At 38.7% G+C, this 25484-nt stretch overlaps 1 protein-coding gene across 1 annotated transcript; it reads right to left on the minus strand.

Annotated features, from left to right (window-relative positions):
- Positions 1-3367: 3367 nt before the first annotated feature.
- Positions 3368-14848, minus strand: C5H12orf40 (chromosome 5 C12orf40 homolog). Its single transcript, XM_036400205.1, has 12 exons — positions 14746-14848; positions 13313-13445; positions 12746-12812; positions 12072-12275; positions 10036-10142; positions 6974-7497; positions 6666-6738; positions 5943-6003; positions 5322-5382; positions 4669-4674; positions 4528-4610; positions 3368-3952 (listed from the first exon to the last, which is right to left on the minus strand). The coding sequence occupies exons 1-12, from the start codon at positions 14846-14848 to the stop codon at positions 3368-3370; spliced, it is 2007 nt and encodes a 668-aa protein (XP_036256098.1).
- Between the last annotated feature and the right edge of the window lie 10636 nt (positions 14849-25484).

A 25484-nucleotide genomic window follows, 5' to 3' on the forward strand; every position in this document is an offset into this window, starting at 1 on the left:
TTCATGAAAATGAAATAAGAATTTCTACATTTGTGGAGGCTCTTGGCAGAACATCCAGCAACAAACTGGTCCATTAATGACCAAACTTCTCTTGGTGCTTGCCCAGAAAATCTTACCTTGCAGGTTACTGTCATTAGAGCTGATTTTGGAGGGAAATTAAGTTATGAGCTGTATATTAAAACTGATTCTGACTGAAACTTATGGTAGTATTTTCAGTGAGAGCCTTTCCATCTGTGTTTAGAAGTATTTGACTGCCACCAATAAGCTCCCGGGTTTTTGCTTAATTACAGGTACCCCTCTGTCCTTTTCCCTCAACAAAATTCTACTTACAATTGATGCTTACCAAACAGTTAAAAACATGTGCATTTCCATGGTCTCCCTGGAGGCTCAGCATGCTGCCAGGAAGAATGGCATGGATGAAACAGGGGTGCCTCTGCCTAGGCTATTGCCTCAGAGAAAGCTGGTGGGGCCTGAATGCATTTAGAGAGATGGAAATCATTACATTTAGTGACATGACAATCATTACATTTAGTTAGATGACAATCATTACTGCTGCTGAATTATCAGCTGAAGAAAGCACAGTTTGAGGTCACTACTTGCCATTAAACCAAACTCAGCTCTTCCCTGAAGTCACAAAATAATCAAGGGAAAGAAAGTACTCTAACAGAGGGGCAGACTGGTGCTGAGCTAAGGAGAAAGCACAAGTCTCTTTAATTGCAATAATAGTAATGCAACTACTTTAAAATACTTCTCTAGTGGCTATAAAGAGCATGCAGCCTTATTTGTCATCATTGCCAGCACACAAACCACTACAAAGATCGTTTTCTTTCTTCTGATTGCTATGCAATTACAGGTAAAAATGGGAATGTAATTTGAATTTATATACTCTCATCCAAAGGCTTTGAAACATGATTATCTACAGTGATTGATATCCCAAATGGTGAATTATTGCATTATAGACATACATGCAGGTCTTATGTACAGTCAGTCAGAGGGTGAGTTTCTGGCACTGAGCAGTGGAATTTCAGTGCAGTCCAGGCTGAAACCTGGCTGGGACTGGACAGATTGTGAGATTTTCTATATCAGTGGCTGGAGTGAAAATAAGTGATACCCACTGAGTGGCTTTTAATGATGATAAATATGAGGAATAACTTAATAAAGAGCATTTGAAACCCCCCCCCACATACATCCATATGGTGCAACTGCCCCTCTTTTCCCACCTAAGTGCCAACCTGCCTTCTTTGTCCCTTAGATTCATAGGCACAGACTGGGAATATGTTGGCTCAGAGGCCAGCTCTGCAGATCTGGAGTATCTGCCTGAACGTGGGTAGCTCGCTTCAGTGTAAAACTAACCACAGTTTAAGAGTCCCAGCAAACAATGCCACCATCAGAGAGAAACCAGGAGCAGAACTTCCACTGCAAGTTAATGGCAGTTCATCTCTGTCTGGGCCACCAGCACCTCTCTAACCCAGACACCAAAGAACTCTTTGGCCAATTTTACATCTGCTGCAGTAATAAAACCCCTCTGAAGCATACAGTGCTGGAGCTTTTAGCTATTATGTGCCACAGTGTATTGCAGGCTGGCAGGCCAAGTGCCCTGGGGACACATCAGTTGTGGGGGAGGCTGGGAAGCTGGACAAACACGACTGGAAGGACTCACAGGTATGTACCAGGTGTGAGGGACTGTTGGGAAAGCAACATTCAAGCCAGCATGGGCCACTGCTGGTGTGGCACAATCTGAATTGACTTTGTCACACTAAGTGAAAATCTATGCTTTAGAAACCATGGCTAACAGCTGAGCTTTCAGAAAATCATAGCTGTTATTCAAATAAATTATATCTCCTGTGAAGAAGATGAATATTGGCAGTTTAAAAAAAATTACTAGGGAGTTTGCTTTGACAACAAATTGAGGCAACCTAAAAAAGAAAATCTGCTTGTGTCAAGCCTTAGGAAGTGGGCAGTGAATTGGCTAAGTGATAGTTACATGGTTTAGAAGTCTGGCTGTGCAAGCCACTTCCTATGTATGCAATTTATACATATAAAAGATAGTGCTATTTTCTTCCAAGTACAGAACAGTCCACTGAAATTTCTGAGCTGCTATTTTAAAAAACAGCACAGCCATAAACCTGCAAACTGTTGAGCAATGTAGACCTTCTTTTAAAAATGAGACTTAGCTTCAAAAAAAAAAAAACAACCAGTAGCAAAACCAGCCACTTGTTTGATGATGAGAACAGAGACAAAGAATGGTGACAAGTCTCATCTAGGCTGGGTGACACTCACCCCTTCTACAAAGCATAGAAAAACCCCTGACCTGGTGGGAATAAGGGCAGGGAATCTTTTAACAGCAGACTCTAAGGGGAAAACACAACATAATAACCTTATAGAAGCAAATCTCCTGTTTAAGGAGTCTCCAGCACAGCTTTTCCCCAAGCCCAGTTTGTGAAGAAGAGGAGCCCTGCAAGGAGCCAGCTGGCCAATGCCAGCACAGGCATTTCTATATATACACATATTATATGTATATATATATGTACACACACATACACAGAGTTAAGATAGAGATATCTATATAGGATTGAAGGTGTATGGATCTGTAGGATCTGTAAGGAGATGTTGGTAACAGACACCTTTACCAGGAACTTTTTAGAAGCCAAGAACTACTAGAAACAATATTATCAGAAACTTTTATTTGCTGTATTTGTAGCTTTACACAAATACTGAAATGAAGATGCAAGTAGTTCAGATTTTCAGTTTGCAGACAGAATACAGAAACACATGACAGATTTTTTTAGATTAACAGCCAGAAAATGAATGACTGGATCTGCTGCAGGGAAAAAAAAAGAGCATTTAAAAGAATTTAATAAATTAGATATTTTTAAATTACATTCTATTCTATGTGTACAGATGTAAATTTTCTGTTGTTTCCTATTTTTGTGTTTAGTATGAACATATGACAAAGGCAAGTTTTTCTGTTAAAATGGGTGAGAATCAGACAATGGCTCTGAACTCAGAGCCACACTAAATATTTTTTGAAGTAGAACAACATCTTCCTATTACCTTAAAAGAAACGTAGTCAATCAATTCTAAACTACAGAATCCTACAGATATATGGTGGGGAAAACTATAATTCCCAATGTTGCTATTTACTAGGCTATTGTAAAATCCTTTGTTAATAGTTGGATATCTATAGAAACCCGTACTTTGAGATAGCAGTAGGTACAGAAACCCATAATTACTGATAGTTAAAGCAAACAAACAGTAAAAGTATCTTTTGCCTAACCATGCTAGAAAAATCAGAATATGCCAACTGAATGAAACACACTGAGAACAGGACAAAACTACTGTGTTCCTAACATGCCATTATAGTTGATCACTGCTTCTCTCTGTCCTTCATTTTATCAATGTAGTTCAGCACCTCTAGAGTCCTCCTGCCAGGCAAACTCAGGTACTCGGCCTCAGCAGAGAAGGCGTCGGTCCCGGCCGCGCCGCCGGCGCCCGCGGGCTGCTGCCTGTCCCGCACTGGCCATTGCTGCTCTCCTGCCGGGCTGCGGGCAGCGGGGAGCGATCCCCCACAGCTGCACACCCTCAGGGTGCCACACTGGGTGCCCACGTCCACCTTCTCTACGGTCACAGAGCCCTCGGTCTGCGACCAAACATCGCACCTGGTGCTGCTACCGACATGCTCCCTCTGAAAGGTGTGGTGCCATGGGCCCTGAGACAGAGCTGGGTGGGTTTTATTTTCCTCCTCTGTGGCACAAAAATTGGAGTCTTTCTCCTGAAGATTGTTTGCTTCTTTACTAGCCAAAGTACTGCTGGGCTTCATACCCACACTTCGGGTGTGAGAGCTCTTGGGGGCCTCTCTGCTCACTGAGGCTGAGAACAGGTTGGCACCATGTGCCTTCAAGGGCTGTTCATTCAGATATTCCTTCTTTTTGGCTGTGTCTTCCTCTTCAGACTGCTTGAACAGAATTGTACAATTGTAACTGTTCAAATAGTTCAGTAACTAAGGACTAAAGTAATGACTTGCTAATAGCTAAGTGAAATAAACAGAAAGGCCAGAACTGTCTGCTTTTGGTTGTTTGTGGGTTGTTTTGTTCCTTTTCCAAGGACGGCTCTTGGTGAAGAGAAGGTGGCCAATGCAGACCTCCACTCTCCCATGCAATTTATAATCTCACACCATGGCATTTTTGTGTTCAAGAATGACTGAAAACACAGTGCATCAAATCATTCTGCTTTACAGGCATGTAATGTAAGGCAGCTATACATACAGGAAGAGCATAGAACATTGCTTAGCATCTTCCCACAGTCATGCAATATAATTCCACAAGGCCAACCATTATCAAGAGAACAGACCACATGTCTGTCAAATTACTTATGAAAATTTACAGGTCATAATTTCTTGTCCTCATCACACATGAAGTTACCTCGTACAAAACAAAATGAGATTCCAGCTACATCCACCCTTAGGTGCACTCGGGCATAGAGATATGATTCAAATAAAACCCTGCCAGCCCACAAGGATTTACTCACTGTGTCAGGACTAGAGCTCAAATAGCTCTCAGTCTGCCTTGGAGAGTAACTGTAAGACTGGCTGCTGAGTGGTGAGTCCACATCTTGAAAAATTAGATGAAAAAGAAAGAAAAGGTTACTCACAGAACAATCCCCAAAGACCCAACTCTCAAGTACAGCTTGTAGAATTAAACATTACTATTTCTGATGCAGGTTTAAGATACTGTTTAAAGAACAAAATGTTAGCAAGGTCAGTCTTGTTCTCAGCAACTCTTCTCAGGTCAACACAACAGAGGTTGTGAGATGGGGCCCCCAAAGCCTCAGCTGTGCTGTTAATCAGCAGCAGAACTGGGCTACCCAAAAAGAGGTGGGACTCTGGAGAGCAGAGTCTGCACAAGAGCACAGCAGACTCCATGTGCACACTGGCTGCCATACAAGTTACATATTTCTTTCTTGGAGGCCCTTGAGAGATCCTCTTCTCTGAAATGCAGCCAGCACCCTGACCCTACAGCTACTGAGTGAGCAGGAAGGATGTAGGATTACCTCACTTACTCCCCCTCCTTCTGTCCACACATGGAGTGACAGCATATAGTCTATTGGAAGAGAATAACTCTTCAAGGAAAAGCAAGCACAACTAATTCTTAGTTACCTGGTAATGCTAGTTGTCTTTTTACAGTGCTGTGTGAATCAGATATACAAGCCCTTATCAAAATTAACATCCTAAAAAGATCTTTCTCCCTGGCTTTAAAAGTAACTGTTTCAGTTTCACATGTAGAGAAAATATTTTTAAGTGATAATGTATAAATAATACTAACCCATCTCATGAAGATATGAACTCAGTCCAAACTTATACCCTTTCTCTTGTGCTGTTGTGAACTGTTAAAAATAATAAGGTATTAATAGTGAGTGTTCAGCTGGATCAGCATCTCAGGTTAAGAGAGGAACATTCAGTTTCTGTATTACATAAAGAGTCACTGCACCATACCACAAATTATCTTAAGAGGTACTTTTACCCCTGAGTAGTACCGTATGTAGCTTCTACAGGCTTCTACAGGCAAGACATCTGAAACACTTTTTATATGTATGCTGGCACAAAGCTCCTTTATAATACTGAAGCATCCTGCATATAAATGTCTGGGCACTGCCTGCAGAATGTGACCGTAAGTGTTGATGGGTAACTTACCCAATGTCTTTCAGGCATCAGCGAAGGTGTGAATGAAACCATGTGAACTGTGGACCTGTCTGTCTGAACCACATCACTAGCAGCAGTTCTTTCTGAATTCCTCATATAAACCATGATGGAAAAGAAGCTTCCATGGTAGTTAATTCAGTGAAGCTATATTCAATTTCTAACTGTTGTGGACAATCCTTCTCCACCTCAAATGAATCATGCAAACAGAGGGTTTGACAAAAAAAGACATCTTTTTAAAAGTTACCTCTTCAAACACAAAGACATGGTTCTGATTCCAGGCTGTTTCTTTCACAGACTTGTCATCACTGAGAAAGGCAAACACAAGTTCTCTGGTAAGTGATTTTTCCCCAGTATTTTTATTTTCTTTCTGAGTTAAATTCCTTACTGGTGACTTTTCAATTTTTACTTTGTCTTCAGTAACCATTAAAACCTTCCCACTACTGAGATCACTGGACTTATCTCTGAACCTGAGATTTAACACCAAGAATATGTTTTTCATAAAGTTCATTTCAGTTGAAATGCAAAATGGAATTGAAGCAATAACAGAAGATAGTGCTGTTTTGTAAAATGGAAGGTACTATGTATCAGTCTTTGAAAAACAAGTCTTTAGTAAAACACAGAGGACTCACATAGCCCAGAGGAGACACCTACTTGCTCTGTAGCCAGTGGAATGAGACAGAGTATTTTAGAGGACAAGCCAGATCAACAGCTTAACTTCAGGATCTCCAAACTGCCCCATGAAGCAGTATTTCTGTCTTATTATGGGCAGATACACAGAGGCATAATGGGCTTTCCTGTGCATAGATTTATTCACATTGTACAGTACTATTTTCACTAAGAAAAACTGAGTCCTCAGCAATACTGTTTAGAATTTTGCCTTCTTGTGCTCTTAGCAGGATTTCTCCAATTCAGCAAAGTCTCTGCAGTTATCACTGGTTAATAGATTGGTAATTTCCATGACACTCACCTTTTCTTTCTTGAATAATTCTGCACATTCTCCTTTAAGATATTCTGCTGATCATGGTAATAAGCAAATGTCTCTAAAATAAAAAAAGTAAAGCCTTGATTTTGAAATGCAATAGAATAAATGCAATTAATATAAAAGTTTCTGTCAAGTTTTTAAATTATTTAAATAGTGGTTTTAAAATTATGTGACTGCATTCTGAAGATTCATGATGTTTTCAGTTGGGGCAGATACATCTCTGGTTATAAGAACATATATCTTTAAAAGGAGAATAAAACCCAGAATACACGTCCTTAAAATATGACACGCACCAATTTTTTCAAGGTTTGCTCTTCTTTCTTTCTGTTCACAGGGCATGAAGTAGTGCTGTCCCTCATGACAGTTCTGCCGGTGTGTTTTATGAAGTGCACTTGTTTCCTTGTAACTTGTACTTGACACATTATTACTTTTAAGGAAAACCTGTTCTGGAGCTGTGAAAATGCCTTCAAGGTGTCTGTCTGCAGAATCTCCTTTTGCATTGATTGCAGGATAAACCCTTCTAGTGTCACAAGAATAATTTCTGCTGGTAATTTGATTTCGAACATCAGGTACAGTGAAAAAAATGTCATTATTGCTTTGGTTAGAAAAAGGATTAAAATGCTTTGTGGAAGGATTATTATGGATTGGTTGACTCTCTTCTTCAAATAGTGCCAGAAAGGAACAACCACTTCCATCTTTCAATCCTGCAGTTTCTTTCACAACATCAAATACTGGTTCTTTCATTCCTTCACAGTTTTCTGATTCATTACTGGCTATTATCACTGGATTTTTCCTGGCAGAATTCATGCAGTCTGGCCTGGGGGTAGGCAATGAGGTATAACAGGGGTAGAAGAGAAAAAAACATTTTGCTGAGTGCACAGACAAGCAAAATACTGTTAACACAACACTTTATGATAATTTGATGATAAAAATATCAAAAACTTCACTGCTCATTACACTTGATTTTGTCCTAAATGTACAGTATTTCAACTGAAAAAGTGTGTATTTTATTATGTTTTATATCTACTTTATGGTAATATTGATTTAAAAGGGGTCCTATTTCTTAATGTCTCCAAATATACAAAGCCATGGAGCACATCCTCCTGGACAGAGAATTGTGATTTATAAAATCAGCCACAGTATGTCACTGCTGCTCCACCAGCTGACCAAAGGCAGCCACGTCGGGGAGAAAAAGAGAAGAGGAAAAGACTTTCTTCCATTCATAAAAGTAGTTTGCTTAAGACTATATTTCTCTTCCATACTGAAAGCCCATAAGAAGTGACTTTTATTTGTACTTGAAATCAGTAATCCTGATTCAGCACAGAATTTTTCTGTTCCACTGTCAGGAGGCCAGTCAGACATTTTGTTATGCCTCTATTTTCCTATCCCACTTCTGAAAGTAGTGGTTTTGAAGATTTTATCATGTGAGGACCATGGACATGAAAGCCATCATGCTTTCACTTACTGGGCTCTTAATCTAACATTTTCACTGTGTTTTTTTCCAGGATGGATCTGCTGACTGACCTTTCAGAAACTCTGAGCAAAAAGTTGAGATTCTTCTGAAGGACAGAGATCTGGCAAAAAAGGCCAATAAAAAAAAAAACCCACCTTTCTTTAAAACATTCTAAGCAAGGCTATCAATAGAATTTTGAACTGAAATGTAGTACAGAAAACTCTTACTGGAGAAAATGCCTCTGGTGTTTTGATCAGCAAATACTTGGAGCTGGATAAAGATTCTATGGAATTTGAATGAGAAACTAGTTTTCTCTAGTTACAGAAACTTCACCAGGACAGTTTTAGAAGGCTAAACACACTAGAGTTTATTTCAGAGGATTCTTAGATAGATCTACACGAGGAAGGTAAAACCATTTTGTGAAGCAATTCAGAGAGCCTTTCTCAACTCCAGCTGAATATTTTGTTATGCAAAATAAAATTGAGGAGTAGATGAATATTTTGTTATGCAAAATAAAATTGAGGTGTAGATGAGGAAATATGACATGAAAATGTTTAATATTTAATAACCTTGAGGTGCCACAGGTCTCAGAATTATGGACATTAATTACATCATTACATTAAACAACTGTATAAATTGACACCCTACTTTTCACATACAGTGGAAGAAACTCCCTTCACAGAATAATTGTGATCTCTTGAGGTATAAGAATTTATGGCTACAATGGATGAAAACAAAATGAGGACAACACAAAGAAATGGATCTGAAGAGCAGTTGGAAAGGAAATGGTGTTAGTGACCCATGAATGGGTAGAAGATGAGAGGATATGACATAAGCAGATGAGTGCAGGCCTGATGACTGGTGGAGAAAGGAGAGATGTATGTGAGGTGAGGTGAGGTAAGGTTATACAGGGCTCAGTGTAAATATATTAATTGGGAATTCACTCAGATGTGCAGCAAGGTGAATACTGTTAGGTTTTGCTGGAGAAAGCCAGGAGAAGCCACTAGAAGAGTGGAAGTTAAAGAGGCTGATGTGTTTAGTTTTTATTTGGCCAGTGATTTTATGGGTCACTTGACTCCCCACGCAAACAGCCTGCAGGCCCTTCAGGAACAGCAAAATACTGTATGGCCTTTTTATGTCTCTATCCAGCCTAAGCTAGAGATGGACAGGAACTTTCAACCATATGGCAGACTTATGGAATAGAAGGAGTAAAGTAAGATTAGCTATGTAAGACCTTTAGGTCCAAGGGAGAGCCGCTGGAAAAAAATTAAATAAAATGTTTGGTACAAATGAGTCTGGCCCTAAATCATCTGTGATTTGAAAGATTTTTAATCAGCACATACAAAAAGAAATATATTCTCAATTTCTATCCATTCTTTTAAAAACAATGTGTATATTCTCATAGAAGTATTATTGAATCAATTATAGGGAAAAAAGAAAGCTATAGTAGGATCACATATGAAAGAGAAGGAAAGAAAATGCTTTGTTCCTGGAACACCTAGCATAAATAATGCAGGTGCAGATGCTCAATTGCTACTGCATCAAGATTGTCAGAAAAGCACTTGCAACACTGCCCTGAACTAATAACCCCTGGGGCAGCTTTCCCCTCCTCGTAGCTTCTTAGTAAATCTGCGCTATCATCCAAGGTGAATTCAGCAACACTATCATGTCTGTGACACTGCAAAAAATAGATCATGGTTCCAAGTGCCTACCCAAAATTCAGATTTTACTGCCTTTCAGCAGATTTAAATAGCTTTGTTTAGTATTTCCATTTGATTTCAATTTTTATTTGAAAAACAGTCAGTGAAAAAAACAAATAGCAATAAGGTTTTGATTATTTTAGTATTTTTCTTAATTAAACTTGATCCTTACTTTCCTCATTAATGTAAAATCACTGCCTACCTATCAAATGGCTTGAACAGCTCCTGAGACACTGTATCAGACTTCCTGAAAATGCACTGGCTTGGAGGGTTTGTATTCCAAGGGTCTCGATCAAAGCTGTTACCTGGCTGAGAAAACAGTAGAAGCTGTCAAACTGGGAATGTACATAACTGTTACAGTCTTTAAAAGTTTCAACTTGGGTTTGCAAACAATACACATATTTTCCCACTATTTTTATTTCTTTATATCTTTACAGCAGAAGCCCAAACCTCCTTACAGCTCAACTGTTGCCAAACAAACTTTAGCCAACAGATAACTACTTTAAGCATGACAGTAACAGACAGTTTTTTCTCATCCTATTGTCCATTCATCTGGTTCATAGTCACCCATTTTGGCTACTAGAATCCCATGGGAAACTTTGTCAAAAGCCTTCCTAAAGTCAAGGTAAATAATGCCTGCTCTTCTCTCTAATTCCCAGAGCTACTAATTCCATCACAGAAAGCAATTGGGTCCACCAGGCAGAGTCCACCTTGCAAAATCTGATGGCTGTTTGCAGACACCTTCTTGTTCCTCATGTACCTTGGAATTGCCTCTGGGAGCTTAGCTCCTTAATCCTTCCAGGGACAGAGGGGAGATGATGCTTCCCCAGATCATGCCTACATTTTTGCAGGTGGACATAACATTTGTGTATTTCTTCTCACTGGGAAGCTTCTCTGCTCACCACAGCCTTACAAGGGTGATAAATATGTGCCTTGCAGTGATGTCATCCAACACCCTGAATATACTAGGCTGGACTCTGTCCAGTCTCATATATTTCTTTATGTCAAGTTACAATGGATTCTCTAACTTGTTCCTTCCCTACTGGTTCATTCAACTCCCCCCAACTCCTGACTGCATTTTAAGATGAGCCAGAGAGCAGATTTTGTCTGAAAAATTTGAAGCAAAGTAGTCTTTGAGTACCTCAGGCTTTTCCATGTAATCTTTCACTAGGTCTCAACTCTATTTAGCAGTGGACAGCATTTTCCTTGCTTTCCTTTCTTTGATGACACACCTACAGAAGTCCTCCTTGCTGTTCTTCTCACCCATTTTGATTCTCAGCTCTGGCCATCCTAATGCCACCCCTCCCAGCTGAGGGGATGCTTCTGTCTTCTTCCTGCCTTGCCTCATCCCTCCTGGCACTCTTCCTCTTTGCATTTGACCTCTGTCAGGGATTCCCTGATTCTGCCAAACTGGCCTCCAGAATCGAATCATTCTCTTGCACATAGCAGTGGACAAAACATAGTTGTGTTTTGAAAACATATTTCTCAGGCTTCTTTGTTCTTCAGGTCAGCTTCCTGTGAGTTTTGGCTTACTCATTCCCTGAACAACCCATCATCTCCCCTTCTGAAATTCTTCGAGTATTTCTTCCTCACTTACCTCAAAACTTCAAAATATCATTGGTGAAACACAAAATTTTTTTTATTATTTCCAATGACCTAATATATTGCATAAAAAAAGCATATTATATTTGCTATCACTTTTCTAAGGATGATTCTTTTAAGAATCACAAAGTTAACAAAAAGAAAAAATAGTAATATGCATCAGAACAAATAACTTTCAACTGTTTCTTTAAAGAGTTAAACAGCAGAGCACTGAAAATACTGTAAGAACTATGTTAATCACTGAGACATTAAAAGATAAAAAATTAGGTCATGGGGATCACCTGGGATCATGCAACACCCAGTTACACTAACTGTATGTTTAGGAAAGCTGTATTTCTAGCTGTAATATATTTCAGATTTCTTTAACCAAATTTACAAGCCAGAAGCAAAAGAAAGCCACCAGTATGTGACTAATTCTCTCTCTGCAGATATCAGCAACACTGAGAGTTCAGTGAACAAAAGCTCAAGTTGAGCTTATTTCAGAACAATAAAATAAATATACAGAATATTCATTGCCACCAGCCTACAAAAAATGTTGATCAATCATAATTACCATCACTGTTACACTAGTTTTACACACCAAATAAATGAAAGTTAGTTTAAAGTGATTCCATGGAAGTAAAACATTAACCAAACCTGGTTTTGCAGCTTTTTTTCATAGATCTGTTCCCAAACGTTGCCCATTAGTTTTGTGTTGAAATTTTCTTCTGAAAGCTGTGTACAGTAAGGGAACTGAAAAATAGAGGAGGGCAATGGACAAGCACTAAAAACTCTTGCCAAGTTGTCTTCGTTTTCTGTACTAGAATCAACATAGCCTAATTCCATTACTTGTGGAATGAGCTGGACAAAACATAACAGAGATATATTTTATTTAGCTAAAACTGTTTTGACTTAAGCATAAAGTTCAAAGTAATCAAGCTATTCTGTATCTTTTACATCTCTGCACATAAACCACAAAGAAGAGAAAATTTTCTATATTCTGATATAGAATATAGAATTTCTATATTCTGACTTTTCACTAAAATTTAAGGCAATAAGGGCTTATTTCAGGGAAGCATGTAAGTAATTACTTAATCTGAAGCATGCACACAAATGCTATCCTGAGGAGAGATGGATATAAATACATTTTCAGCTTTTTTTCAAGCAATATATAAGCAGCATGAAAATAATTTATCCATATATTCTTAAAGAGAAAGAAGACTTCTTGTGTTTCAGTATCCATGAGATTTGTCCACTCTTTGAAAAATCACTTAAAAATACAGTAATTACTGCACATACTTAGTCTTATATCATAAGGACAATAAACTTACCTTATGCTGGTATTTAACTTTTTCTGAGAGATGTTGTCTTCTGCTTTCCAATACTTGCTTTTGTAACCTTGTAAAATGAATAAAAACAGCCTATGAAATACAAGATCAAAACGATTAAAATATTCTGAGTATTAATTTCAGAATAACTTAGAAATATTATTCCACACATCTTAAAACAGCCTGATTGTTAGGCAGTTGTGAGCAGCCTGTCTGTGAATTGGTCACTTTAGGGTGTCCAAAGCTGGATGGGAAAACAGAGTAAGTGCATAATGCCTGTTTGAATAACCTGCTCCTTGAGATAAACTTAATATAAGTACCTGACATGAGTACAGATACTTAAGCAGTTTTAAAAAAATCTCTCACCTTCATGTGCAGTTTTTAATTCAGAATTTATTAATTACTCTCTCACAGTAAGAGTATCACTGGAATGACAGGAGTGGTTGTAAAACTTCCCCATTTACAATGGTATGTTTATGTTTCCTTGATACCTCAAATGTTAAGACTATAATGAAATACCTCTCCCAGAACCTCACTATTGCATAACTATTGCCTATTTTATACAAGTACCTGCTCTGGAGATCATCTAAGTTTGACTTGTGTTGTGTACGTAGGGGTGACATGGGAAGCTCTAAGTTATGCCTCCTGATGGGTTTTTTTTCATCTTCAGTGATATCAATGTGGACTGGCTTCCTCACGCTCTCTGCAATGAATGTATTTGTTATGTCAGTTCTGGGCTTGGAGGAAGTTCAGAGGTTCCTGAATTTTCATTAGAGTACAAAAGCTGTCGTTTTATATTTCTTAGTCCATTTAAAGCCATATTTGTTTCTTTCTTTGCTACTAACAAAGTACATACATACAAAAACTCTATTCTAAATGGCACAATAGTATAAAATTATTGAGTCAGCCACTGTGTGTGTTGCCTTCCTCAGTCACCTTCTACTCTTCTGAGCATAGGACAAAAAACATTCCATAATCGTGTTTATGAATATGTCACAGATGACAAGAATCGTACAATCACAGAATCATTTAGGTTGAAGAAGACCTTTAAGATCATCGAATTCAGCCATTAAATCTGCACTGCCAAGTCTACCATTAAACCATATCCTTAAGTTCACATCTACATTTAAAGAGCTAGGACTCAAGTTTTAGTGATGTTTCTCAAGAAGTTTAATAATGGATTTTAAGAAAGATAGTCTGGGTAGAACTGACAAGACTATTCCAAATGCCTCCAAAGTTATGAAAAAGGAAATGGATGGGAAATGGACCCACTCAACAGCAAAGAGGAAAATAAATGAATGTGGGGTAAAATTAATGAATAGAATGGGGAAGGTAATAAGTGTGTGTAGTGGTTTAGGAACAGTATTCTCCAATTTAGTGTTCCCACAGAAACACTTCAAAACATGTGCTGCTTGCTCCCTCTCCCTTCTCCCTCCTTTCCATCTCCTTCTCCCTTTCCTTCTCCCTCTCCCCATCACGGCAGAGGACAGAGAGGAGAATTGGAGGCACAAAAGGTAAAGATCATAGGTTGAGATAAGAAAAATTTACTGGAAGCAGCAATGAAACAAGAAATTCTGTTAATAACAGAGTGATGATTCACAGGCAGGTGCTCACCACAGGGAGCACAACATTCCCTGGCCACTCACTGCCTCACTGGATGGGACTTCTTCCCCACAGTATGATGTGAGGAGGTGTAGAGTCACCTCAGAGTCCTGGCCATGCCTGTCCTGGCTACTGCAAATATTTACCCTGGCCTGGCTTGGAACCAGGACACTGCACAAGGCTGTAAAGGTGAAGTAGGCAGGAGCCAAGGTTGTTTGATTCCTCTTATGCCTGGACTTAATTTATTCAGTCATGATTTTTGTATTAACATAAAATTTTTTACTTTAAAAATAATATGTTTACTTGAGGGTAAAGTTGTAAATGGAAGAACAAGAACTAAAATAACAGCAGTAATAGTTAAGAATAACTAATTCTGATGTGTCAGAATATCCAAAACTCACCAGTGTTTTCTTTTTTGGTTGATATCTGGTTAACCACATATAGATTAAGAAGATCCAAACTGACTGCTGAACTTTTAGGAGACGATACTTCCAGGAGCTTCATTTTTGACTTAAGCTTCTTTCTTTCAAAGTATTCCTTAATTTTTTAAAGGAGAGAATAACTTTTTGACAGAAGCTTCAACCATGCATTACCAGTATAGGTAATTCTTTTGAAACTAGCAAGCAAGACCAAACTATTCCTAATATAAAAACACACAGTTAAGTATCTCTGAATTCTCATGCCCTGTTTGCTCTTACTTTATTTTTATTGCCATGAAAAAGAATGCAAATATAATTTGGTCATATTCAAAATAAATCATTGTTATCTTGATGCCAAAAATGTAGTCCTTAAATGCTCATTTCTCAAACTTTGTGTACAACCACTAAAAATATTTCTTAAAATAAAAGATACCAAATGTGGCAAGGACTAAGTCCTAAAAAAATTTAAAGGGTCTTTTCAGGAAGCATGTAAGATAAGCAAGATTAAGTACACCAGATGTGCCATCTATAATGCCACAAAGAGTTTATTGTTCTCCTAATTTCATTCTTGACAAAGAAAATAGTTTTCTGACAAAAAAAAAAAAGAAAAGGGGAAAAAGTAAAAAAGAAAAATCTCTAAGATTAGGAATTCAGCAAGAATTTTTATTACAAGGAATAAAAAGAGATATGACTGACACTTTGAATTTATCAAGACAATAATATAGGAAACAAACATCTCTATTTTGCAGAGACTATTAATAACCATCCTAAAATCATTAATTACAGTAGATGAATAAATAAACCCAGTAAGATTTTTTCTAAACAAAATACAGATATTGAAAACTGAAGGCTATGCCAAAACAAAAAATAGCATTGGCTTTTCTTCTGAAATGTAATCCCTGTCATGATTGCAGGTTACATGTAACGAATATACCTAACATGCTTGTTGGTAACTAAATTTTAGTATCATTTATTATTATCTTTAGCTTCCCAGGATAATATTATCTATGGAAAATATCTGTTCTTCAGTTAAGATGAATATCTTCAGTAAGGTAAAATCATCCTGTGTACAAATCAACACTTCAAAATTCATTTTACTTGAGGACCCACACCCCCAAAATGTAATCACTTCCCTTCAGTGTCCCAGATGTTTTTTCCCCCATCACCTCTAAATTACCAATTTACTAATAAATACGTAACAGTAATTAGAAAACTACCACTGTATTTAGTAATTTAGTACTACATTACTAAAAACAATCCTGTATTTTCTTGTTTTCCCTCTCCACTGAAACAAATTACATAGTTGTAATTTATATTATGTGGCTTAGACTAGTAATCCCTGAGAAAACAGGGAGCTCACAGGGCTCCAGAAAACTGGGAAAGTGATTGGGACAAGCTGCTGATTGGTCCCACATTCCCATATGTAAATGTTTTAATTTGAGTAATTGTCTCTGTACAGTCAGCCTGTTTTTCCTCAACCTCTATATGCCTGTGGACCTGCTCTGGGTATTGGGGGTATCAGCTTCAGTGCTGGAGTTTCCCTATACTGCCTCTTTCTTCCCTGCTGCTGAGGAGGAAACTGACTCCACTTATTATGGTGCTGGCAATTTTCTCTTGCTGTTTTCTTTCCTGTTTGAAATGTCTCCTGCTATGCCAGGGATAAGTTTGATTCCCTTATTTCACTTTCAGATTCAAAATACAAATAAACCATCCTCCTTTTGCAAATGCCAGAAGAAGGACTTTAATGAGCCTACCATCCTTTTACATAGCCCAGAAGAATGGCTGTGTAGGTGTATGTTGGGCCAGCTGACCACATGGTAATCACCTGTGGCTTCAAGCAATCCCATGTGTTCCCACATACCAACTCAAAATGGTAACAGAAGTAATCCAGGAAAGCCAAAACTGGGCACAGGTCAATTCATTCATTCACACCTTCTCTTGTTGTAATTCAGTTTAGTAAATCTAGAACAAGACTTTTACCCTAAAAGTCAAGGAAACACGTTGTAACTGTTTAGCTCCTGTTTTGAATCTTACTTCAAATGCTTTGAAAGTTTAAGTGAATCCACTAAAGATTTTATATAACAATATAAAATCCAATATGGCTGAAACTGTTTACCTTTTGTTTTCTCCTTTCTTGTTTTAATATGATTCTGCTTCTGTAAAATGCAAATAATTGTTATTTTAATTGCAAAAGTATAATCTTGAGTCATTGCTTGAATTTCTCCTCAGTGGGTGTGAGTTTTAGGACACAAATATGTTAATGTTATATGTTATGTTATGTTATGTGTTATGTTATGTTATAATGATCAAACCTTCAGGTACTAAAGTCAACATATCTCTGTTGAATAATTTTGACTGATCACAGTTTACTCCAGTAAGGATAGGAACATATTTGATATTAGGTTACCAAACACATTTAACATGAAAAAAGAAAACAGAAAAAGCTTTTAATCATTTGACTTGTAATGCATTAATGTCATCAATTTGTAATATCTTAAAACGTAAGAAATCTTTGTCAATATATTATTTCCTCCTAATTTTCTTTGTCATGCTGCAATATAGCTACAAAACTATATTAGCAAACAAAAACAGCACTATATGAGCTTTTACCTTTTGGGACTTTCCAGAACACTGGGGACCTTTTGTAAAACAGGAAAGCAAAACAGATTGACAGTACAAGTTGCTGTTGTTTGTTCAATATAGGAGACAGTTATACCTCCAACTACTTGTCTCACCTGTCAAACACAGCCTTATGTGAAATGCTTGTAGGACTTGGTGCATAAAATTGGAAGTCAGGGTCACTGTTCATGAGCAGAGTGAGCACAGCTGCAGTCCTTAGATCAGTAAGATTACAACTTTTTGTGAGGGTTAGAAATATAGAGTATTCCCCTGGAATTACCTTTTGCTTAAAGTTAGAGCAAACTTTCCAAACATATGCATATAACCTTGCAATGGGCAGGAGCCCCAGTGACCTGTAGTTTTTCTGACACCTAAAAGATAAACCCCAGATTCACCCAAGGAACACTGACAGATACTACCAGCAGCAGCAAGCAGCAGGTTGCTTTGTATTTGCTGAATGTGTGCAGTACTCCTACACACTGGGTTTTGTTACAGAGGGTATGGGAGGCAGGCAGTTAGGACAAAGCTTGGGTTGGTGTTTTGGGGTTTTTTCCAAGTGAAACTCTCCCTTCCTCCTGTTTCACAGAGGCAACATTCAGAAAACTCAGTTTGCTGGGAAGACTTCCAGATGGGTAGGGTGTTCTTTTAATTTGATTCTGCATAGAGTCTGGATGATTCCAAAGCTGTGTTCAGCAATGCTGCTTCCCAATGGCTGACAAAATCTGTGGGGTTTACATTTCTAGTAGATTGGCAGAGGCACAGCACCCAAAGAAACAGAACATTATCTTTTATCTTTCTTTATTATTAAACTCAGCTTGTGATGCTTTACTATTTCAGTGAATCTCAATACCTGTACATCCTTTTCCCCAAATGGTAACCACTGCTTTTTGTGAGGGTGCGAGAAAGGCCTCACCCAGCCCCTCTCTGTGGAGAGACAAAAGCGCAAATGTGACTCCCTGCCTGGGGTGGGAGGGCACCTGCACCTTCCACAGTCTGGCTCCGGAGGGGACTCCGGGGCTGTCACACACCAGGCCTGAAACACACACGCTGGGGCACTACTGTTCCATGGAGAGACACTCGTTTGGTCACAAACACCAAGGCTATGCCTGGTTTGTGAGGGGAAATGAGGACTGAAGCACACACCATGGCTGTGCTCAGTTTGTGAGGTGAAATGAGGACTGAAGCACACACCATGGCTGTGCTCAGTTTGTGAGGCAAAATGAGGCCTGAAGCACACACCATGGCTGTGCTCAGTTTGTGAGGGGAAATGAGGCCTGAAGCACACACCATGGCTATGCCTGGTTTGTGAGGGGAAATGAGGCCTGAAGCGCACACCATGGCTGTGCTCAGTTTGTGAGGGGAAATGAGGACTGAAGCACACACCATGGCTGTGCTCAGTTTGTGAGGCGAAATGAGGACTGAAGCACACACCATGGCTGTGTTCAGTTTGTGAGGGGACCCCATGGCTGCCACACACAACATGGCAGTGCCTGGTTTGTGAGGGGACATCGGGGTTGTTAAACACACCATGGCGGTGCCCAGTCTGTGAGGGACACTGACACAGCACGGAGCTGTTTCTGTTGGCTTTGAAGAGTTTCACTTACCGACTGCCGCCCACCCAGTTCATTTTCTGCTGCTGAGGAGGCAGGCAGGGAGGGAGGGCTGCCCTGGGCACTGCTGGCACTGTGGGCAGAGGCAATGGCTACCCCGGGATGGTTTGCAGCCTCCCTGCAGGGCCACAGGCCCCTCCTGCAGGGCCTCCTCCACCCTGCAAGCACCAGGGCAGCTGCTCCCCATGCCCCAGGCTGGCAGAGGAGAAGGAACAGTGGTACAGGGATTGACAGACAAAGGGAAGGATGCAGACGTCCAAGTGAGGCACTGATGGCGATGCTCTGGTTGCTGCTGCCCTTCTTCAACCCCTGGTGTTTCCATACAGGCTGCTGCCAAAGCCATTGCCCTTTCCCAAGGGAGTCATGAGCATCTTGCTGTCCCAAGTGAATTGTCTTTCAGATCCAGCTTGTCTCTGCTACAACCACTGTGATTTTTAGGACAAGAGAGCACTTTTGATCCTGCTCTTCCTCAGGTATTTTAGGGGCAACAGGGGAAGCGATGATCATTTTCTACAGGTAGATGTTGTTACCCTTGGTCCTGCCTGATGAGCTGTTGTGTGTAAATGTGATTAACCCTCGAGGAGGGATGCAGAGCCACTCAGATTCTTGGCAGCAGCACAGCTCCACTCGCTCCCTTCCCTATAACTCACTTCCATCATCTCAGCAAGTGAAGGCACCCATTTACAAAACAATCATCAAAATTCTACATGAATCTTTTCCTGTGGTGTTTCTTTCCTGAGTTATCTTTAGCCTAACATTTTTCAGGGTACTAAAGTTTGATTAGCATTAGTACAACAATGTGAAGAGTGTTCAGAGTAGATATTAGGAGTCTAAAATTAAAAATTAGCCAAGATGGTTTTCTTTCTAATACTTCTAATTTGGCTAGGCTGTTTATAGAATCTGATAAGTATGCATAATTGTTTCTTGTAACAACACTAGATTAAAATCTTCATGATAAATGATATCTATATTTTAAGTCTATGTGTCTCTACAGCTAATATGACAGATGACAGACTGAACATTTACTTAATTTCTTCACTTCAAACAATTATTTTTATTTTCAATTCTATCTAGTGTAAATGTTGAAGTTGCTAATACTATGTCTAAGATGTAGTTTACATTTGTTTTTTTAATATATTATATTTTCTATATCATTCTTACTCTTACTTTTTCACAGTATTGTCTAGATTTAAAGGAAAAAAAGTGGGGATTTTCTTTATTTTTCACTTATTTTATCTGGTAGTTATCCAGGAGAAGTTACATGGCTGCTTCAATTATTTATTTTTCAACATAATAAATCTTCTCCTCAAATTATTTCTTGCAAATAAAGCTAATGACCTTTCAAACAATCATAAAATTAAACACCATTTTTTGGGGGGGGGGGGCAAAGTAAAAAGTGAAATAATACCTGAGATGAATATGATTATATTTCCAATGTTTGCATATTTTGCCTTGACTGTCAACATTTTAAAAATTTGCAATAATTCATTTGAATTTCTGAATTATGGCATAATTTCAAACAATTGTATGATGTAATTATTAATTTTTAAAAGGTCATGAGTGAGTTGCGTAGAGCTTAGTTGATTCTCTGGGAAGTGAAATAAGAACAGAACAAAGAGGCTTCCTCTATTTGTCAAAGACTGAAATTTAAAGATTTCCCTTTTTTCTAACTTTTATAGCTACTCTTCAGAATAACTATATCTCATGTTCCTTTGTTAAGAAAGTATTATACAGTATCTTCTTCAGAACAGCTTTCCAGCCTTCAGCACCTGAATTTTCCTCTCTGACATGCTTCTTCATTATCAGATCAGTTCTAGATAGAAGAGACATATCAAAGCAGCCCAAAGCAGTATAAGAAAGCATTTCTCCAGGGAGGCTAGTGTTGAAATGTTGACTGTGAAACTTTTGGCACCCAGCTTTGAGTAGGTTCTTACAGAACTCCTGCATAATCAAATAAGAGAGAGGGAGCTCTTCTGATGGATGACTCGAGCATTTAAGTGAGGCCCCTACTCTATGTCCCAACACACCCAGAGAGGAAGCAGCTAATTTAGACAATGAAACTGTGAATTCAAAGTGTGTGCCAACTCTGTCTGCAGCATTATTGTACCCTGAGGTTTTGAAGATGCTTCTTTCCCTAAACACATTCCCTTGAGTGAACAGACACTGCTTATGTAAAATCATACCCACCAGAGACAGCGAGAGAGAAACAGAGACAAGATACGTTTCCAAGAAATTTCTTAGAACTAACTGCAAATAGTTCTCATGTTTCTTAATGAACCTTCCCCTTTCCAGCAAGTGTCCTACTCTAATGCTCATTATAAATGAAGGAATTACTAAAGAGATGAATGTTAAGTAAAAAACCCAAAACAAACCCAAACTGGTGACTTTCACAGTTACATTTAAATATTTTACAACATTACTGATTTTTTTTAATGTTAATTTAACATATTTTAACTTTGATTTTTTTGTTTGATCTTGATATCCAGCATTAGGTAACTAAATCCATCTGTAGAAAACTGCATAAAAGATGTAGGGACACTAAAATGCTTTCCCATTCTATCTAGGGTGAGAATTTCTGGCACTTTTAAATACCAGGATACACTTATTCAGATCCCTAAATACTGACCTAATTATCTACTGCTAGGAATGCATGACTTAAAAAAGCCTGACTCTGTTCCAAGTGGAAGATTTTCTTTGGCAAATGCAGTGCTTAAACTTTGTTTACAGAGTTGCATGGCCTTCTTCCAAGCCTTCCATGGCCTTCTTCCATACTCGATGCCATTCCCTTCCTTGAGAGGTCAGCTTATGGAGAAATAAAGCAACACTGACCTTGTGGTGGTTTATAGTAACCTGGTTGATGGTTTTGCCCTAAAGAGTATTTTTTAAAAGATGGCTGTGATATTGCAAAATCATGACAGAGTCTGAGGAAGTTCAAAACACAAGACAAAACTTTATTTAAAAACAAAGTTTCCCCTTTTAAAAGTACCTCTTGAAAGATAGATCTCTCTTTCAATTAATTTAAAGAAAAGCCCTTCCCTTATTCACGTTTAAAGGGTGGAGAGATAGAATATTGTAGAGAGGCTAATAAATTTCCAAACAAACTGGCCAGCTCAGAGAGAAGCAGCTAATCTATCTAGGTCAAAATTCAATGCCCAGCTGGGAAGAACATGGGATTGGATCCACGTGGCAAACAGCCAGCCAGGACAGTATCACTGACAACAGTAGATTGACACATTGCTATATGAAGCAGGTGCCATTCTTAGGTGATATTATTTGGATAGAATAATTTTTTACAGAATGAACTCTCAAGACAAAGTGCCATCCTTGGCTTGATGGAGAACAGTGCACAAGGTCTATTACAGAGTCTTGTGCTGATAAACCTCACATTACAAAAACAGTATTTCTATAGATATTAACAAGGACCCAAGAATCCTCTGTAGATGTGCCAAACTCCAATTAGGGAATGTCAAAAGCAAATTATGAGAGGGAGCCAAGACAATTAAATCCTTACAAGCAGTTAGGAAAAAGCTGCAGGATACCAGACTTAGAGAAAGTCTGAATCATAGCAAAAAGAAGATAACAGAGGGGAACACAAACTCAGAGAACAATACAAATACAATTACAACAGGCCAGAAAAAATGGGAAACAACTAGGCAAAGTAACCAAACTACTAAATATTTTTTCTTCACATCAACTAGGAGCAAAATCTTTCTAGAAAGCCTAAAGGGACAATCAATGGCCAAGGAACAGCACGAGCGCTCAGAAGAGACTTGGATGTTACAGAAAAGAAATGTTAGGTTTTTTCATCAATCTTCATTGACGGGGACATGGGGGAGAATTTTATGCAGGAATCTTTCCTGGGGAAACAGGAACAGTGAGGATCTGTCCAAAGTGAAAATAACAGCAGACAAGGTCATGATCTTATCAAGGCAGAATGAAGACCAGCAAAGAGCCAGGACTAAATGGTATTCAATGAAGAGTTCTGTAATGCAGCACTGTGGAAAGGACCACTTGAATTTGGAGTCATCCTGGAGACAAGAGGGTGGCAAATGTGACACAATTTAAAAAATAAGAATTTTGTGTCAATCTGGAAAGCTCACTTCTGCACAAAAAAAAAATAGCAGAAATTATAATATAGGCCAGCATGTGGAAAGCCAGTGGAGCTTCTATAGATGGAAGTTTTGTAGAATACATGTAGAAAAGAGTGATTGCTGCTGTCTTGATGGATTTAATTAAGGCTGTTGACAACATCTGTTACTGAAGGTTTTAAGAAAATAAAGAAGTTGTGAAATAATAGGGAAGGTCCTGCCATTGGATAAAATGCAAAGGGGAGGGAAGAGACTATTTAATTCTTGTTTTCATGCACTCAAGCACTGAGGACTGATATGGAATAGAGGCTGACAAACTCCTGAGTGGTATGGGAAAGGTGAGGGGGGAGGTGAAGAGAGCAAGCAAGAGTAAGCTGTGTTGTTGAATGCCTCTTCCAGAACGGGCATAGGTGGACATAAAGTGGAGCTTGTGGGAGCCAGGGTCAAATTAAGCAGAAAGGAGTGCTTCTTCACATATGAAATGGTAAATTTGAGGAATGGCTTGTCAGATGTTTCTATTTCTGTAAGAGTTTACAACATTTCAAGAGAGACTGAACAAGTAATTTAAAGAGTAATTGTAAGGAATGTTTAATAGCAAAACCTCCCAGTCTCACAAAACTCTCCCACCTTAAAATGGCTAGAGGCTGGGTGAGGATGAAACTGCAGCATCACATTAAATTGCAATTTTTTTCTCTCTTGGGTATCTGCTTAGAGCGATTGCTAGAGACAGAATACTGTGCTGGGTGAAGCACTGGCCTGTTTGCTTATTTTTAATATTTAGAAGTCTCCCAAATAAGAGTTAATAAGTAAACTGCAGTAGATGATCTTTTTGTTGTCATACCAGCTGCAAACCCTCAAATAAATTCTTGAGGCATGACAAAACGGATGGCAGCAGATCCCGTGTTTGGGGTTGCATGAGTAAAAGAATGGTTTTTCTGGATTTATTCCTGCCTTCACTTTTACAGACTTGCTGTGGGCAGTGCCAGTATCACCACTGTTAACTGACACCAGCTACATGATTTTACTACTTATGCCTGTACTCTTGCACTTGGCATGTACTTGTTTAAAGAGTTTACGTGCACTTGAGAAAAGGTTTAATAAGGTAGCATTAGAATTTTCTTCAGATGATCTGAGAATAGAAACCTTTACGATTTAAAGCAAAACATGAAAAACATTCTGAAGGCATAAAAGAGAAACATCCTGGTTCAGCTGAATTATCTGTATGGAATAAGTTTAAAAAGAAAGAGAAATCTAGATATTAAAGGCTTAGGTATTAAAGCCTAAATATTAAAAGTGAAATTCCTTGTCTGAGAATATCACTCGACAGTTTACCATGCCTGGAGCAGCTGACATTGACCTCTACCCTTGCTTATTTCCCTCTCTCTCTCACTTTATAAAGGCAAACAGCTTGTTTATATTTTTTCTAGAGCCGTATTCTCTGTAGAATACCACTGTTCTTAGAAGTCAGAACTGTTGGTGATCAGTCTGCTACTGACTGTCCTGTCAGAGAGATTAACCAAATCCCTTATGGGTAAATTATTAGAACCTACAAGCCATGCAGGCTTCAAATTTACAGCATCAAGTGCGTATCTCCCTAAAGACAGAGTAAGGGAAAAAGGACTTCAGGTGCAGGAATGCACCCCATTTACACCATCTCTGTGATGCTTACACTCAGGAGCCAAGCAACAGAATAGCATCTTCCTGTTTCCTCTCTCTTCTCTGCCTAGTCTGGGTACCCCTACAGCCTCATTAGAACTGAAATGGTTGGAATCTACTGCTTGGCAGGATCAGGCCAGTCTCACCACACTGATGCTTCTTCAACAAGCTTACACATCCGTGCCATTAAAACTGAAGCTTGTCTTAGATCTAAGGATTTGCACCTAAAGGATTTACAGTGTCTGGATATACTACTGAGGTATATGAATATAGCCAATAGCTCCTAACCAGACTAAATAAACAGATAATTTCTGCTGACACAAATTTGAAATCAAAGGTCAGGGTATCTTATCACCCTTTTCTGATAAAAACATCAAATTTGCCACTGGTGTGCCCTGATGTTGCAAACTAATTCTGTGGGTGTATTTCTGTACTTATGTAAGTGATGACTTTAAAGTAAATAGAAAGTTTGGAAGTACTTCAGAGAAAGGTATTTACTTGAATAATGGCTTGTATGTTCATACTCTGTTGAATCTGACTCAAATGAAATCCTGCTATCCCCACACCACTATGCAAACCTACAGCTCAAAATTAAAGGAAAAAACGGATGTACCTAGCTTACCATACTGCAGTACATCATATTTTGGACATTATTTACAGTTCACTACTAGTAATTGAAAACAAGCACTGTGTGGATTCATATTACGTGTTTCACATACACTGGTCCACACAGAAATTGCTATGTACT

The sequence above is a fragment of the Molothrus ater genome, chromosome 5, assembly GCF_012460135.2.
Source record: "Molothrus ater isolate BHLD 08-10-18 breed brown headed cowbird chromosome 5, BPBGC_Mater_1.1, whole genome shotgun sequence".
Taxonomy (NCBI): domain Eukaryota; kingdom Metazoa; phylum Chordata; class Aves; order Passeriformes; family Icteridae; genus Molothrus; species Molothrus ater.